This window comes from Stigmatopora argus, chromosome 19 (assembly GCF_051989625.1).
Source record: "Stigmatopora argus isolate UIUO_Sarg chromosome 19, RoL_Sarg_1.0, whole genome shotgun sequence".
Classification (NCBI taxonomy): Eukaryota; Metazoa; Chordata; class Actinopteri; order Syngnathiformes; family Syngnathidae; genus Stigmatopora; species Stigmatopora argus.
In genome coordinates this window covers 1,505,986-1,524,788 of record NC_135405.1, presented here as the reverse complement: position 1 = coordinate 1,524,788, position 18,803 = coordinate 1,505,986, and the positions used below count along the sequence as shown (strand labels likewise).

Sequence of the window (18,803 nt, the reverse complement as noted above, 5' to 3'; positions counted from 1 at the left end):
AAATATTTTGGCATGATTGCATTCACACAAATTTTATGTAATAAAGTTCTCAATAATCATTAATGTGTTGTTTACAGAACTTTTTTTTTAAATAAGTGATAAAATTATCAAAAAAATGACTTTAAAATTAGAACTTGTGCTCTTAAACGCATGCCAGTAGGAAAAAAATCGCCCAAAATCTGAAAATTCTCTTTACCGAAATACGATTTTCGGTGTTTGGCAGCTCTGCTTTCGTCAAATCTGGAATCACTATTACAAAACTTCACGGCAGCAACTCTGACCCTGACAATGAGATGGAACCCAGCATTTTTGGTGAACTTGCCCACTTGGCTGAACTCTTTACGTCGGATACAGAAGATTTTGACATATTTGAAGATGTTTGACTTATATTTTCGCGATTACACATTACGTCAATAAAGCAAAATCAAAGTTCAGTTTTGATCCTGTTGCTCTGCTGCTCACTCGGGGCACGGCCATCTTATCTAGATCGAGGCGGGGTCATCTTACCTAGGGCGCTGCCGTCTAAACCTAGTTAAACGTGCTCTGACTGGCCAGACGCGACTAGCCTTGATTTTGAAATATAAAAAAAATCCACTTTGATTTTTTTTCGTTTTATTTCCTGTTCGGATTTGAACCCAGGACCCCAGAGCTCTGAGGCCGACATGCTAACCACTCGCTCAACAATTTTTTTACCAGAAGTTTAAGATATCGCTTCTAATGTCAAAATATCTCAATTCTTTCGATAGTTGATATTACTCTAATGGTTGTCACTTTCGAAATAAAATGAAAAAATATCAAAGTGGAATTTTGTTTTATTTCAAAATCAAGGCTAGTCGCGTCTGGCCAGTCAGAGCACGTTTAACTAGGTTTAGACGGCAGCGCCCTAGGTAAGATGACCACGCTGGAGGGCCACAAGTATGCCCCCACCCGCTCAGCGCCTCTCATCGTGAGCAACTCCAGAGTAGAAGAGTGTCCAACCCCCCTCGAGAGGTGTGGTACCAGAACCCAAGCTGTGCGTACAGGTGACCCTGACTACGTCGAGCTGGAATTTCTTAACCTCACGCACTAGCTCGGGCTCTTTCTCAACCAGAGAGGTGACATTCCACGTCCTAAGAGCCAGTTTCTGCAGCTGGGGATTGGACCGGCAAATGATTCCTCCTTTGGATGCCGCCCAACTGTCGATGCACCCGAACTCTCACAGGTGGTGAGCCAATGTGAAGGGGAATCCACGTCTTTTCGGGCTGTGCCCGGCCAGGCTCTATGGGTGTAGGCCTGGCCACCAGGTGGTCACCATTGTGCTCCCCCTCCAGGCCTGGCTCCAGAGTGTGGCCCCGGTTACCAGCGTCCGGGCGAGGAAAGACGTCGTTCAATAGTGTTATTTCTCATAAGAGGTCTTCTGAGTCATGCTTTGTCTGGTCCCTCACCTCAGGCCAATTTGCCATGGGTGACCCTACCAGGGGCACAAGGCCCCAGACAATATAGCTCCAAGGATTACTGGGACACACAAACCCCACCACTACGATAAGGTGATGACTTGTCGTGTGGGCCATGTATGTTGGAAACACAAATAAAATTTCCCTCCTGAACGATGACAACTGTACAAATAATGCAGAAATGATCTGAGTTACTGTATACTTTGGTAAAAAAAACACTGTGGTGACAAGGCACTGGGGTCTTAAAACCTTAAAATTTATACTATGGATATATAAGCATGCAAGATTTTTTTTATATACAGGGGAGTTCCTCAAGGAAATCAACTGGATGCTAGAGTCCAGACTAAACCAAGTGAGCAGGGAGATCACTGAAAGCAGGATGAAAACAAAAGACCACTTAGATGCCCTTTACCGTAAAATCATTACATTCATCCTGCTTGGCTCTGGCATGGGCTCACCTTCTGATGTCAGCGCTGTACAAGAGGTAACAGGTAACATGATGACTATAAACTAAACGAGCAAAGTTGACCATAATGTGACTATGACTGATTGGTTTAATGGATTCATGAGATTTTGTTTGCTACATCTCATTGGTGAAACTGGTAGAGCCACTGTAGGCATCTGCGTAAAAAATAAAGTAAAATATTATGAGTAAAGAGAGAAAATGTAACGTTTGTAATGTGACCCAAAGAAGCAGTGGAAGAGTTTACTCATGTAAAAGTAAAAAGTATGGTGTAGTAAAACTACATTGAGAAGTTGATTTTTTTTTCTCAAAAAGTTACTCAATTAAACATAACGAAATAAATGTAACATGTACTATGTGGATATTTTACTTCAGTGCTCGATGACAATACAGAGGCAAAAGTTGTGAGGAAGCCCATTAAATATGGCAGTTATGGCCCACGCCTTCAAACAACCCAGCACACAGTCTCATCTCATCTCATTGTCTGAACCGCTTTAACCTCATTTGGGTCGCGGGGGCTGCTGGTGCCTATCCCGGCTGACTCTGAGCCAGAGGCAGGTGACACCCTAAATCAGTGGCCAGCCGATCGCAGGACAAAAGGAGCCGGACGACCATTCACTCTCACACTCATACCTAGGGACAATTTAGAGTGTCCAATCAGCCTACCATGCATGATTTTGTAATGTGGGAGGAAACCAAAGTACCCGGAGGAAACCCACGCAGGGGAGAACATGCAAACTCCACACAGGTGGACGTGACCTGGATTTGAACCCAAGACCCCAGAGCTGTGAGGCCGACACGCTAACCACTCGCTCCACCGGGCTCCCCCACCACTCAGTCATTAGCTGATTATCACCTAGTAATAGAAACACAAGGTCTGATTGGCTGTTAATGCCAGTGTTTGCTATGACAATAGGTGTAACTTTTGTTAGTCCTTCATGGGCGCAACTTTAATTTCAACACAAACAAAAAACTTAACCACGCAACTGATTTTTCACAAGCACAATTTGTTTTTAAAAAGTGCACACATTTTCTTTGCAAGAGCAGAAATGTTTTTTGCAAATACACTTACAAAAAACTCAGGAATTCCTTTTTACAAGCACAAATTCTTCTATGAAAATCCAAATTTTCTTTGCTTGTACAAACAACTTTTGAAAGCAAACTTTCCCCCTGCAAGATCTTAATCCTGTGATAGTGTATGTTTATGGGTGTCTCCTCACTTTATTCTTGTTCCAGCTGCCTTGCAGAGCATCTTTCCATCAAATGAACTAGGACCTTTTATGGTGCTTTCAAAGGGAGAGAAGGAGCAACAACTTTCAGAGCTCACTATGACTGTAACAGGAATTCGACTCTTCAACAAATCCACCAAGAAAGAACAGGAAATGGAAATTACTGAACTAAGTAAGACAAAGTACTCACGCTGGGAAATTATGTCTTGTCTCAAAAGACAGAATGTTTTTATTCAAAAGGCACATTGCAAAAAGGTGTATTGTAATCCTTAATGATTCACAAATTCCTATTTACTTTTTGGGGGGGTAATTTACCCTCTTTTAAGCCATTTGTAACGGTGCGACAACCTGGTGCCAAGTGCACATGTGGACACCCTTAAGCTTAAACATGGTGTTCATTATTGTCAATCCATGGCAAGTCCAACAAAAGAACACTGCTTGGGTTCCGATCAGGGGGGCGTTCTTCCCAATCACACCCCTCCAGGTCTCACTGTCATTGCCCACGTGAGCAGTGAAGTCCCCCATCAGAACAAGGGAGTCCCCAGAAGGAGCACTCTCCAGCACCCTTTTTAAGGCCTCCAAAAAGTGTGCTGTTTGGTGCATACACACAATATAATAAGGGTGGAGGGGTGCTACCCTGTTGTCTACTGGGGTGAACCCCAGTGTACAGGAACCGAGCCGGGGGGAAATCAGTATGCACACACCTGCTCAGGCGCCTGCAGCCGTGTATAGGATGGCCAAGGATCCCTCCTTTGGCTACCGCCCAACTGTCGTTGCACCCGGTCTCTTTGACCTCTCCCACAGGTGATGAGCCCATGGGCAGAGGCACCCACGTAGCCTCTTAAGGCCATGGGAGAAATCCCTCCACCAGGCACTCCCCATCGTGCCCTTCTCCTGGCCTGGGCCCTAGAGTGGGGCCCCGGTGTCCCGCGTCCGGGCAAGGGAAAACGGCAAGTGTTATTCATCATAAGAGGACTTCTGAGTCTTTCTTTGTCTGGTCCCTCGCCTAGGACCAGTTTGCCATGGGTGACCCTACCAGGGCCAAAAAGCCACGGATCGAACACAATTTAAGAGCTTTGCTAACGGATTGCTGACAGATTCCACAATCTGTGTTATCTAGACTAATGGGTGCCTCAATATTCCACAATACCTACAAGAAATTTCTTTTTTTGTCACTTCCTCCAGTACCTGCCATTCTCTGCGAAGCACTTTTGGTCACTAGTAAAGACATTGAGAATGAGTTGGGTGTTTCCCAGCGTTTGGCATGGAACTACACAGCACTGTTAGAAAAGTGTAACATCAGTCAACTTGAAGAATATGATGTGTCTTTGATTCAACTAACACAAGCACTCTATAATGTCAGGCAGCATGAGCTTTTTCTTCAAATACTACTGGTAAGTAAAAAATTTACTTTCTTCCTATTCCTTGTATTAATAGAATGTAATGATTAAGGGTGTTGCTTCAAATTTAAATTTAGATTCCAGCATAGTTAAATTTTCTGTTGATTTGTGTGCTTTTGTTGTTCCAAAAATTGCAAATTGTGCAATTATATACGTTGCTTAAAATATTAAATGTAATATTATTAACATTAATTTTAGACTACCAAATACTTAAACCCAATCACAAACAAAAACAAAGGCTGATAGGGTGCGTGGGACAGGTTCCAGCATACCTGCACGTTCCCTCAAATCACGTAACTGATAACATTTGAACTTGACTGGCTCATTCAGACTCTTTGTTAGGAGTAGCTTGTTATTGTTTTTCCATTGCTTTCTCCCTGTGTTCTGATGTTGGTTTCCCTACTGTTGTTTGTCCCTCCTGCCTTACCGTTGTGCCCGTGAAGCTGCGTGTGGTTCAAAATTAGTTCCTGTTGTGTCTATTTAAACCCCACTGATTATTATGTCATTTGTCGGATCGTCTGCCTTATTTCCCTTGCCATGTGTCTGCGGTACCTCGTTTCTCGATTCCCCGTGTTTTCCCTAGTCCGGTTTGGTTTTGTGATTTGATTTCTAAGTCTTTGTTATTTTCTAAGATCCTGCCTAAGTTATTAAAGTTTTGTTATGAGCATTACTTCCCTCGTCCTGGCCTGCTTCTCTGCGATTGGGTCCTAATTCCTCGTACCTTGCCTCGACATCTCCCCAAAGACGTAACAGAATGATTTGACCACATGGATCCAGCGGAAAGCCACTGACGCTCTCGCCGACGTACTCTTGTTGGTACATGGTCGATTGGTCGCCGGTCTTTTGGTCGCCCGGAAGGTAAGTGATAATTACCATTTAAATCGTTGCTCAAATTCCCTAAATACAAACTGTGAATTACTATTTAGTCATACTTAATGCCCTAGTAATTATCAGACTAAAGAAAAGCTCCAAATTTCCCGGACTTTTATTGTTTTTTGTTGGAGAACGAGCTAAGACCCTGACGGACGTAGCTTCTTAAAGGGACAACGCATGTACATACAAACTCTAATACACTCACACGTCGGCTCAGTGAAACTGCTCATGGCCATTGTTGGCTTTTATTGATGCGTAGACCGTGTTATTTTACGTTGTTTTGTCGCCGGTCTTTTGGTCGTCGGTCTTTTGGTCGCCCGTTGACGCGGTCGGGGCGACCAAAAGACCCCGACCAAAAGACCGGCGACCAAAAGACCGGTGACCAAAAGACGGCGACCAAAAGACTGGCGACCAATCGACCACACACGCTCTTGTTGGTCACTCCTGCCTTGCCGTTGTGCTCGCGCAGCTGCACGTGATTCAAAATTAGTTCGTTTTGTGTCTATTTAAACCCCACTGATTATTATGTCATTTGTCGGATCGTCTGCCTTATTTCCCTTGCCATGTGTCTGTGGTACCTTGTTCCTCGATTCCCCGTGTTTTCCCTAGTCCGGTTTGGTTTTGTGATTTGATTTCTAAGTCTTTGTTATTTTCTAAGATCCTGCCTAAGTTATTCAAGTTTTGTTATGAGCACTACTTCCCTCGTCCTCGCCTGCTTCCCTGCGATTGGGTCCTAATTCCTCGTACCTCGCCTCGACGTCTCCCCAAAGATGTAACAGAACGATCACATGGACCCGGCGGAAAGCCACCGACGCTCTCACCGACGCCAGCCACCCAGCTCATACTCCCCCGATTACCGGCCCCATCCCTCACTCTGTCGCTCCTGGCTACTCGCTTGACTAAGTGAGAATACCCGTTATTCCGTCGCCCACTGTTCATCGCCCTAGTTATCTGGATTCGGACTCCAGCTATTCATTTCCTCAATGGAGGGAGAATCTTCAGCCTCCATCGCCTCCCGTTGATCACCCCAGCTATCTATGTTTGGACTCAGATTTTTCTGATCGTGAGCTAATTGATTTGTGAGCTGGAGATTTGGACTCGGACTGTGATTCCCTCAGCCGATCCGGACTTCGATACACCCCCCGGAGGACCTTGACCCCGCCTTCTTCTCCAATTACTCCGACCTGGATTTGCCGTGTCGGCCGGCCATCTACAATGGGCCACCACGTGGCCGGCGGGGAGGCTCAGGTAGGAGTTTCGAACACCGCCCGTCTTGTCTTTGTGGGGAGAAGCGGAAGGAAGGGCTAGACGCTCGAGCCCCTGAGTTAGCTCCTCGCTCGTCCTCGCTCTTCCAAGCACCTCACTCGACCTCGCCCGTCCAAGCTCCTCGCTCGACCTCGCCCGTCCAAGCTCCTCGCTCGACCTTGCCCGTCCAAGCTCCCCACATCTCCATGCCGGCTGGCCCGCCAGTTGCACCCGTGCCGAAGCCACGCACAAGATTCCCTGTGCTGGCTGGCCCGCCAGTTGCACCCGTGCCAAAGCCAGGCACAAGATTCCCCGTGCCGGCTGGCCCGCCAGTCGCACCCGTGGCGAAGCCACGCAAGAGATTCCCCGTGCTGGCTGGCCCACCAATCGCACCCGTTCTGAAGCCACGCACAAGACTCCCCGTGCTGGCTGGCCCGCCAGTCGCATCCGTGCCGAAGCCACGAACCAGCATCCACGTGCCGGCTGGCCCGCCAGTCGCACCCGTGCCGAAGCCACGTACCAGCGTCCCCGTGCCAGCTGGCCTGCCAGTCGCACCCGTGCCGAAGCCACGCACAAGATTCCCCGTGCTGGCTGGCCCTCCAGTTACACCCATGCCGAAACCACAAACCAGCGCCCCCGTGCCGGCTGGCCTGCCAGTCGCACCCGTGCCAAAGCCACGCACAAGATTCCCTGTGCCAGCTGGCCCTCCAGTCACACCCGTGCCGAAACCACGAACCAGCTTCCCCGTACTGGCTGGACAGCCAGTCGCACCCGTGCCGAAGCCGCGAACCAGCGTCCCCGTGCCGGCTGGCCCGCCAGTCGCACCCGTGCCGAAGCCGTGAACCAGTGTCTCTGTGCTGGCTGGCCCGCCAACCGCACCCGTGCCGAAGCCGCGAAGCAGTGTCCCCGTGCCGGCTGGCCCGCCAGCCGCACCCGTGCCGAAGCCACAAACCAGGTTTCCTATGCCTTCCTGCCCACCTATAAGCGGTGGCGACTCTCCGGGGCCCCTGGACGAGGGGGTCGGTGGCGGCGACTCTCCGGGCCCCCTGGATGAGGGGGTCGGTGACCCCCGAGCAGCCAGGGTAAGGTGGCTGAAAATTCTGGTGTCTGTTAAGGGCATGGCGCCCAGCCGTCACTTAAAGGGCCAGCGCGGACGCCCGACGGACCGGCCACTCCCATTCCTCGGCAAATGCCGGCATGGACGCCTGCCGGACCAGCCACTCCCACACCTCGTCAAGGGCCGGCGTGGATGCCCGCCAGACCGGCCACTCTCACGTCTTCGCTCGAGCCGGCGCGGACACCCGCCGGACCATTCACTTCCCCGCCTTGTCACGGGCCGGCGCGGACGCCCGCCGGACTACGTTAAGCGGTATGCCAGCGTTTTTCTTTTTCATGGACATTCGGCTTTGGGACGTCTAGGATTGAGGGCGTGTACTGTTAGGAGTAGTAGCTTGTTAGTGTTTTTCCATTGCTTTCTCCCTGTCTTCTGATGTTCGTTTCCCTACTCTTGTTTGTCCCTCCTGCCTTGCCGCTGTGCTCGCATAGCTGCCCGTGATTCAAAAATAGTTCCTGTTGTGTCTATTTTAACGATCTGCCTTATTTCCCTTGCCATGTGTCTGTGTTACCTCGTTCCTCGTTTTCCCTAGTCCGGTTTGGTTTTGTGATTTGATTTCTAAGTCTTTGTTACTTTCTAAGATCCTGCCTAAGTTATTAAAGTTTTGTTATGAGCACTACTTCCCTCGTCCTCGCCTGCTTCCCTGCGTTTGGGTTCCTCGCCTCCACGTCTCTCCAAAGACGTAACACTCTTGCAGGTACAGTGATACCTCTACTTATGAGTCCTACAATCGAAATTTTCAGGTTGCGAAACCCTTTGATATGCAAATTACGGATCCAATATATGAAAACAAGTTTCACGTAATCCCCCAAAATGTCAATACATATCCTGAATCTGTTATTTTATTATAGAATTTTCACGTTAGCATTGCGTCCTTTTTGACAATCTCCCTACACTCCGCTGATCCCCCATTGGCTGTCTCACAACAACAAACTACTCTTAACATAAGCGTTATTGTAAACGTCAGAAACGGAGCGAGGAGTTGTCTTTCCCTGATTATTCAGCACTACATTAATTTATGCCCATCGTCAATTAAATGTGAAGGATGTGGCTTATATTAGATCAGCCCTAAACCAATAAGATAGAGCTGCAACCTTGGCGCCTCTTGCTTCTTTCTCTGGGATTCTCTGCAGATAGGGACCCATCCAGTTTTAGGCCTCTCACATTGTCCTATGGTTTGGAGCAGTTTGGTCAAAGTGATTCTCCTCATGAAAAACAGACTCAGGGCTTTTGTGTTGGATATATTTGAGGTGTTTCTTTTTTCAAGATCAATGCTGTGTATTAAATATTTTTCTCATCATAGTACAGTCATACCGCTGCTTACGAATGCCTCTAGGAACGAATTTTTCAGGTTACGAAATTTTTATATGCAAATGAGTGACTTGGGATGCGAAAAAGATCCAAGTTACAAAATCAAAAAAGTACATGCATTTCCTTCACCGTTATTTTATTTTGAACATCTTGTCGCGGATGCGTTGATTCTTACTTTAGAACCTTGCTACCCTCTACTGGGCTCTCATTGGCTGTCTCACAACAACCACTATCCATGTTTCAAGATTCTCTCTTACATACCTGTCTATTTAGCCTTATTATTATTATTATTATTTTTGATGAATATTATTAATAATTGAAATTCTCCTTATTAAGCGATTGAAAACTGTAGAAATGCAAATGCATATTTTCACATACACACATACATAGGGCACACGTAAAAGTCTAAAATGTACTACCAAGTGGACGGCTTTTGGCCCGGGTATAACGGGCTTTTGCCGTCATCTGGTGGACAAACACGGGTATTATGTCTGCCATTATAACGGCTGCGGTGGAAACTATTTCAGCTGAGATTTTTGGCCATTTTCCTTCAACACGGATAGGTTCAGTATGCTTGTTATTCATTTTAAGACAATAATAAATCATTTTCTTATAATTTTCTCGCATTTTTTGTGTTTTTCTCATCTTTTATACAAAATTGGGACGCTTTGACCAATTTTAAAGGGTTTAGTTGGCAGTTGTGTGAGGACTGGAACGAATTAGACAATTTACATATAAAGTACTGCTCTACTTATGAAATTTTCAAGTTACGAAAAAAGTTCTGGACCCGATTAATTTCGTAAGTAGAGGTATGCATGTATATAGTATATCGCAGGTGTCACCAACTCTGGTCCTCGATGACACCTCTGGGGTGTTGATCATTTGATTCATGTGAGTTTGAGGAAGGAGACATATAAAACAGAGTGGATAGGTACCCGCGGGGACCAGAGTTGGTGACCCCTGGTATAAAGGTGTGTTGAGAACGCATGATTCATCATTATTCATCATCATGGATCATCGACTTCCTCACGGACAGACCACAATATGTGAGACTCCAGGACTGTACGTCTGATGTGGTAGCTTGCAGCACGGGGGCCCCACAAGGCACAGTGCTCTCCCCACTCCTCTTCTCCCTCTACACATCAGACTTCAAACATAATACAGACACCTGCCACCTCCAGAACTGACGACACCACTATTGTTGGACGAGTGACGGACGGGAACGACCTGGAGTACAGGGGAGTCATCACAGCCTTTGTTGACTGGTGTAGGCAAAACCACCTCTACATCAACACCAGTAAGACAAAGGAAATGGTCATCGACTTTCGGAGGAATCCTCAACAGACCACACAGGTGAACATCCAGGGTACAGACATTGAAATGGTGGAGAATTTGAAGTACCTGGGTGTTCACCTCAACAACAAACTAGACTGGTCCACAAACATAGATGCCCTGTACAAAAGGGGCCAGAGCCGCCGCTACCTACTAAGGAGTCTACGGTCCTTTGGAGTGTGCAGGACACTGCTGAGGACTTTCTACGACACTGTGGTGGCATCTACAGTGTTTTATGCAGTGCTCTGTTGGGGATGCGGGAGCACGGAGAGGGACAGGAGGAAGTGGGAAAGCGGAGGATGCTGACCAGGATGATGTCCATCATGGACAGCACCTCCCACCCCCTGCATGAGTCTGTGGAGTCTCTCCGAAGCTTTTTCAGCAATAGACTGCTGCACCCTCATTGCAGGAAGGAGCGCTTCCGCAGATCCTTCCTCCCATCAGCTGTCAGGCTCTTTAACAAAAAAATGGCTGTGTTAAGACCTACCGTATGCATGCATGCATGTACATCTATATGTATGTATATGTGTGCTTATATATGTGTATGTATATATATATATATATGTATATATATGTATGTATATATGTATATATATATATATATATATATATATATATATATATATATATATATTTCATCAACACGCTTATTTATTTATATATTTATTCATGTATTTATTTATTAACCCACTTATTACCTATCTATTCATGTCTAAAATGCCTTTCCTATTTTTGCATCCTCACCCCCTTGCTATTGTGACAACGAAATTTCCCGAATACGGGATGAATAAAGTTATCCAATCCAATCCAATGATTGGTAGATGGCTGTGTAAGAGGTGATATTTGCAAAAGGTCAATTGTGCCCTTGAAATAAAATGGTGATGATACAATAACATTCACTTTCACCACCAGGCTGATTCGCATTCATGTGCAAAAAGGATTGAAATCCTCAAGAAGGACATCTGCTCACAGATAAATCTGCTGAACACTTCAGTGCAGCCCAAGACAGCTGTACCCACATCAAAGGTTTTTGTAAGTAATTTGGTGATTGAGCTGAACATACAGCCACACTTTTAAATCATTCACTGCTAGCCATTTTCAGAGAGGGCAATCCTTTATACTTGGCTCACAAAAATTAAAAGAACACTTTTTTATTGGGCCTGGAATGAAATCAATTAAAATAGTCTGATAGTTTTCTGATTGGTTAACCAGCTGAAAACATTGTTAATCACTTTGAGCTGTAGTAGTGTTCGTGGAATTAAGAGGTGCATTAAAGTGGCAACAATTATAGACCAGGACTGGTTTTACATGTGGAGGTCATTTCAAGTTTATCCCTCTTGATCTTTTTTGCCTTGTTTTCCACTTGAAGTCATTTTCTTACTGGTAGTATGAGGCGATTCCTTAACTATACAGAAGTTGCATAGGTTGTCCAAGTCTCTTGGATTGCACATTCACACATGCTGCAGCATGAAGTATTAATGTGTCTCCCAGCACAATGTTATTCATTTGAATTTCTTAGGGAAAAAAACATACAAATGAAACTAAACGGAAGATGATAAAGCGCATGAAAACGGTTCGGTCCACGCTACACCGGCAGGACCGAACGACAGACTCCGGAAAGAGCAGGGGGAGGTGTCTTTGCATGTACATACACAACGACTGGGTACCTGGACGTTCCGTCGACGGACACTTGGTCGACGGACACTTCGTCCCCGGACGTTTCGTCGAACGGACGTTTGGTTGCCCGACAGTTCGTCGTACAGACATTTAGTCGACGGGCAATTTGTCACCAGATTTGTCGCCGGACATTTCGTCGACGGACAATTCGTCGTCGGATTCGTCGACGGACAATTCGTTGCCGGACATTTCGGCGACAGACAATTCGTCGCCGGATTCGCTCACTCAAAATTATAATCATGAAAGAGAGAGAGAGTTTACTGTTGAAAGCGATCAACCAGGTAATCTCTCACTCAAAATTATAATAATGAGAGAGATTGAGTTTGTCATTGCATTGACAATGTCAGAGCATTAATATCTAAATATCTAATATCAAAATTATCAATAACTTCCATATTATTGGCGTGTGTACATGTTTTTCAATGTGTGTGTTCCTGGGTGACAACGAAACGTCCTGTTCTCGTGTGTGTATAGACAAACTTGCCTCGCTCGTGCCCATCCCACATTTTATACTATTATTGTCTTGTCCCAACACCTCTGTTAAAGTGGTTGGATCAGAACTTCCACGTAAGCCTTTGATACACTGAATTATATTATTTTTAACCCTTATAGAGCACTCATTTAACCTATCGGCTGCCATTGACGGCGGTAGACGTCCGATTCATGTTGACTGTGAGGTGCAGAGTACTCAGCACTCATTTAACCCATCGGCTGCCATTTTACGGCGGTAGACGTCCGATTCATGTTGACTGTGAGGTGCTGATGAACCTTCATTCTCTCAATCCTGATGAGTACTCACAGCCAGTCTTCCCAGTTTGAATTGGGGGTATATCACTGTCATGACATGCATGAGATAATTGGTATGAAAAAGAATCAACCCTCGAGTGTTTTTATTCATTTTAATTGTATACAATATCAATACCGTATCAGAACTTTGGATTATATATCCACTAGATGGAGCTCTAATAACAGAAATAGCATCTGCACCTCACAGTCAACATGAATCGTCAATGGCAGCCGATGGGTTAAATGAGTTCTCTATAAGGGTTAAAAAATAATATAATTCAGTGTATCAGAGGCTTACGTGGAAGTTCTGCTACGGTATTGCTCCTGCTGCATTTTTTAAAACATATGCTACCATCAATGCGAGCATGTTTCATGCTGGCACTACCATATATTACGTCCCATTAAGCCGAAGCGCCTCGTGTCTGGTTAAAATACAGAAATTGCACCCGCAACTCAGACAGTGCCCTTGAAGTCGGTGAGCACTATGGGCGTGAAATAATATATAATTATTTATTTCATTACTAGTAATATTAAGTGAAATATTTATGTCTTCATGACTATTTTCAATGCATCCTACTGTTTCAGCCATTGTTCAAGGCCCTGTCGAAACTGTGGTCGGAACTTCAGGATGAGGCAGAGCTACTGAACATCTTCCACAACATTGCTTTTAAATTGCAATTTTTCCGAACCACTGAGGACAAGATTTTTTCCAAAGATATTTTGAACAACCTATTGGAGGGAATAGAAGTAAAAACAGACAAACAAAGACTAAACGAGCAATCAAGTACAGCAGACATCACACATTGTCATGAAATAACAAGTAATTTTTCAAGATTATCAGGTTCAAACTGAGCATCTACTTTTTGCAGGTGAACGCATTGATCCAAGACATTTGAAGCAATACGAATGGCTCCATCCTGAACCTACTAAGAATATCACTGACCTTCCATTACAATATAATGGATTTTGCTGCTACACACTTGTTAACAAAGATGGGCTTATTCTTCCAGGTAATATATTTTATGGGTAAGTTATCAATGATATCTGAACAAATGTCCACACAAGTGTGATGTTTAGTCACTTAAATGTGCTATTAATACGACAGCAAGTGATTTAAGAAATATAAAAGACCATATTTTGGACACAATTCTGACGTGCAGTCTCCTCTTCTCTGTATTTAGTCGCACATAACTGAAAACATTTAATGTAATCTGATTCAAAAAAATTGCATAAGGTAACCGAATAGCACCCTTGAGGTCAAAAACAACTGCTCATATTAGATCGAAACCAAAACACCTGCGTAAGAATTTGCAGTATAAGCATAATAATTTCTTTATAAGGTAAACTGCCGGCGTCCCAGACAAAACAATTTATGAGTTTCTTCGTAGATCTTCATTGCGAACTTGCATCTGGGTGTCTGGGTTGCGAGGTCTATCTCCCAGTAAACAGTCCTTGGAGGGTGAGGTGTTATGTAAACAAGCTGGAGCCAGCAGGGTGACCTCGAGTTTGCCCCAGTCTCAAATTAAAGACACTCTTATACAAAAGTAAATAAAATGCATACATCTATAATATTATCCAGAATAACCCCAACAGTCACACTGTAGATTTTTGCTGTCTTCTGGCATGCAATCCATAGGCTTTCTGTTCTCTTGTAACTGTATGACCATTCTGCAATCGAGTGCAGTGATAAAAAGTTAAACATAATCATCAGTTCTGGTTGTCATGTTACAACCAGAATTGCTGCAAAAAGGTAGGCCTTTCTTGATGCATTGTTTTGGGTTGGAATAACTATTATTAAAAAAAACAGCCATAAATCGCTTGTGGGCGGCCTGGTGGCGCGAGTGGATAGCGTGTCGGCCTCACAGCTCTGGGGTCCTGGGTTCAAATTCAGGTCGGTACACCTCTGTGGAGTTTGCATTCAAAAAAATGCATGGTAGGCTGATTGGACACTCTAAATTGCCCCTAGGTATGGTTGAGTGTGCATGGTCGTCTGTCTCCTTGTGCCCTGCGATCGCTGGCCACCGATTCAGGGTGTCCCCTGCCTCTGGCCAGTAGTCAGCTGGGATAGGCTCCAGCAGCCCCCGCGACCCTAATGAGGATAAAGCCGTTCAGAAAATGAGATGAGATCATCTGTCTGGTGTATGCGGCCATGAAATTTTTTACAAAACATCTTCACATGTAATGTTTTGTGTGTAGGAAATCCATACATCGGCGTGCTCAAGCACAAGGAAAAACTGTTCGTCTTCAATTCCAAAGAAGCTGCATGTAAATTTGCCCAAAACCCTGATTATTTCATAGCACTGGTGGAAGAAAAAGCAAAGAGTTTACCTGAACTGATGAAACTTCTGAAACTCCATCAAACTCCACCTTGTGTAAGAGGACTTTTGTATGTCAGCAATTGCACTGTGTAAATATTTTCTTTGATGAAAATTGTCATTCCACATGAAATCCTGTGTTCAGAACAAAGTTTATCACTAATGATATTCATATAAGAATACAGAAATGAAGAGGAAACACATCCTTTTAGATTTTCACGTGCAAGGAGGATGGATGTTGAGAACCGCTTGTTGTAATAACCCAATGGTGTTCTGCCAGTTTATTCTTAGAAAGCCCTATTGACATGGCGTCCAAACTCTGAAGAGAGGGGTGAGCTGAACCAATTCGGATGATTGAGATTGGTCGTGTATTAGGCAGCAACAAGGAAAAACTTATCAATTGGCTAAGACATAATAAGACGTTTTCAAATTTCTCAGGAACCTTGTAATGTACTTGAACTTCCTAGCCACATCTACAGCTTTCTGAAATTATAGAAATAAAGCGTTTTAAAACAACCAAAGCAAAACTTATACTTTTTGCAGCAAATGTATGATAAATGATAATAATGCATGCATAACTAATACATTATGCTTGTCGCCAAAAGCATTTTTCTGATTGCATCGACCGTACGTTGCCAAAAGTTGATGTCCACGGACCAAGAACAACTTTTGGTTCATGCACCTTTAAAATAATATATAGACTTTCATCTCTTAGTTTTATGACTTTTTCACTCCAATATTACTTCATCTTTCTCTCATTTTCTGTACCGCTTTATCCCCACTAGGGTGCTGGAGACTATCCCAGCTGACTTCAGGGCAGAGGCGGGGGACACCCTGAACTGGTGGCCAGCCAATCGCAGGGCAAAAGGAGACAAACAATGATACATGCTCACACTCATACCTAGGGGCATTTTAGACTGTCAATGTATAACTTTGGAATGTGGGAGGATACCCGGAGAAAACCCACGCAGGCCCGGGGAGAACATGCAAACTCCAGGTGGACCGACCTGGATTTGTACCCAGGTCCCCCACTGTGAGGCCGACGTACTAACCACTCAGCCGCCAGGCCGCCCAGTATTACTTCAATCTCCTTATATAATGCCAAAACCAGTTTTGTATTGAGACAGACATAAAGTTGACTAAAGTCAAGTCCATGAGACTAGAATGGTTCAGATCACATTCATTCATCTTTGCGCACCCTGGTAAGGGTTGCAGGGGTTGCCGGACCCTATCCCAGCTGACTTTGGGTGTAAGGCAGACTACAGTCCAGGCTCAAATACGAGCAAAGTTCCGAGCAAATATTTGCCTTGTATTACGAGACAAATTTTGAGATACAAAGACTCTCTCTCTCTCTCTCTCTCTCTCTCTCTCTCTCTCTCGATCGCTCTCTCTCTCTCTCTCTCTCTCTCTCTCTCTCTCTCTCTCTCTCTCTCTCTCTCGCGCGCTCTCTCGCGCTCTCGCTCTGGGGGGCTCTGGAGGGCCTGCCGGCACGGGGAATCTTGTGTGGGACTTGGGCACGGGTGCGACTGGCGGGCCAGCCGGCACGGGGAATCTTGTGTGTGGCTTGGGCACAGGTGCGACTGGCGGGCCAGCCGGCACGGGGAATCTTGTGTGTGGCTTGGGCACGGGTGCGACTGGTGGGCCAGCCGGCACGGGAAATCGTGTGTGTGGCTTGGGCACGGGTGCGACTGGCGAGCCAGCCGGCACGGGGAATCTTGTGTGTGGCTTGGGCACGGGTGCGAGTGGCGGGCCAGCCGGTACGGGGAATCTTGTGTGTGGCTTGGGCACGGGTGCGACTGGCGGGCCAGCCGGCACGGGGAATCTTGTGTGTGGCTTGGGCACGGGTGCGACTGGCGGGCCAGCCGGTACGGGGAATCTTGTGTGTGGCTTGGGCACGGGTGCGACTGGCGGGCCAGCCGGCACGGGGAATCTTGTGTGTGGCTTGGGCACGGGTGCGAGTGGCGGGCCAGCCGGTACGGGGAATCTTGTGTGTGGCTTGGGCACGGGTGCGACTGGCGGGCCAGCCGGCACGGGGAATCTTGTGTGTGGCTTGGGCGCGACTGGCGGGCCAGAGATAGCGAGTAGCCAGGAACGACGGAGTGACGGATGGAGCCAGTAATCGGGGTAGTATGAGCTGGGTGGCTGGCGTCGGCGAGAGCGTCGGTCCATGTGGTCGGATCGTTTTGTTACGTCTTTGGGGAGACATCGAGGCGAGGTTACGAGGAATAGGACCCAATCGCAGGGAAGCAGGCGAGGATGAGGGAAGTAGTGCTCATACCAAAACTTTAATAACTTAGGCAGGATCAGTAATACCTCGACATACGAGTGCCCCCGACATACGAGCAATTTGAGATACGAGTAAAATTTCGGGCAAATATTTATCTTAAGATACGAGACAAATTTTGATATACGAGCATACAGCGGACGCGAGAGGTTGCTCACAAGAACATCATGGGCACTGTCTTTCTGGTTGCAACTCCCTCGTGTAATCTCTCTACGAGCACTGGGCGGAGCGTTGCATTTTTTCAGTGATTTTTCCCGTTTAGTCAGTGCGAATGGCCGAGCTTGTTCGCTAATACGAGAGGCCCGGCAAGTCGGCAAGTGGTCGTGCGTTATCCTATTGTGAGGACATTTGTCATACCTGTCAACCTCTGCCGATAACTGCCCTTATAAATGATTATGATTCCCCTTACAAACCCCCCAAAAACCTTACAAACACCGTACGAGTCGTACGGTGTTTGTAAGTTTTTTGGGGGGTTTGTAAGGGGAATCATAATCATTTATAAGGGCAGTTATCGGCAGAGGTTGACAGGTATGAATTTTGTGTGCATCATTTTCAAAATATTTTGAAGGGAAGACAACACCAAACAACCCTCGATAGGTTGCATCTGAAAGTCAGGGTGGAGGCAGGGTAAATAGAGCCAACCCGGGGGAAGAAAGGTATACAAATTTAAAACAAAATTAGAATTAAGTTTAGTGTAAGGTTAGATTAAACTTATTTTTGAGTGTGTCTGCATCGTAATCCAAGTTCATTTAAATTAGTTTATGTTATGTTACGAGCACGTTGCAGGGCAAAAAAGTCCCCCCCTTTCCCTCTCCCCTCCGCGAAATCTGTCTAATTTTAGTACTATTAAATACATTTTAGTACTATTAAACCATTAGTTATTTGTTACTTTGTTAATAGATGGTGAATTAGAACAAATAAAAAGGTTTTTAAATATCCTGTTTTTGGTGTTTTTTCAGTGGGTTGGAACGAATTAATTTGTTTTTAGTTCATTTCTATGGAAGCGTTCATTTGAGTTATGAGTAAATCGACATACGAGCTCAGTCCCGGAACGAATTAAGATCGTATCTCGAGGTACCACTGTAACAAGGACTTCAAATAAAATAAAAAGCCTTTATTGTCATCATACACAGCTGCGTATAACAAAATTGGTGGTGCTACTCCACAAAATGCGTTTTCCCAGTAAAAAAAACATAAATAGTAATATAAAAGTATAAAAACTTATGGCTAGGTAAATTCTAAAATATTGCGCAATCTAAGATATTGCACAGAAGGGATTGTGTGTCGTGCTAACGCAAGTTCAGAGTCCTGATGGCAGTGGGAAAAAAACTGTCCTTAAGT

The 18,803-nt window shown here is 45.4% G+C and overlaps 1 protein-coding gene across 2 annotated transcripts in view; it reads left to right on the top strand.

The window, feature by feature from the left end:
• cfap206 (cilia and flagella associated protein 206) overlaps window positions 1–18,803 on the top strand; it is a 71,016-nt gene that overhangs the window by 34,150 nt on the left and 18,063 nt on the right. The window contains exons 3-9 of one of the 2 annotated variants that reach the window (XM_077587270.1): window positions 1,736–1,924; window positions 3,133–3,297; window positions 4,311–4,519; window positions 11,313–11,432; window positions 13,449–13,647; window positions 13,733–13,873; window positions 15,060–15,235. In XM_077587270.1, the coding sequence (XP_077443396.1) occupies window positions 1,736–1,924; window positions 3,133–3,297; window positions 4,311–4,519; window positions 11,313–11,432; window positions 13,449–13,647; window positions 13,733–13,873; window positions 15,060–15,235 (1,199 nt within the window). The remainder of the gene's footprint in view (window positions 1–1,735; window positions 1,925–3,132; window positions 3,298–4,310; window positions 4,520–11,312; window positions 11,433–13,448; window positions 13,648–13,732; window positions 13,874–15,059; window positions 15,236–18,803) is intronic. The other variant, XM_077587271.1, reaches the window with a different exon arrangement.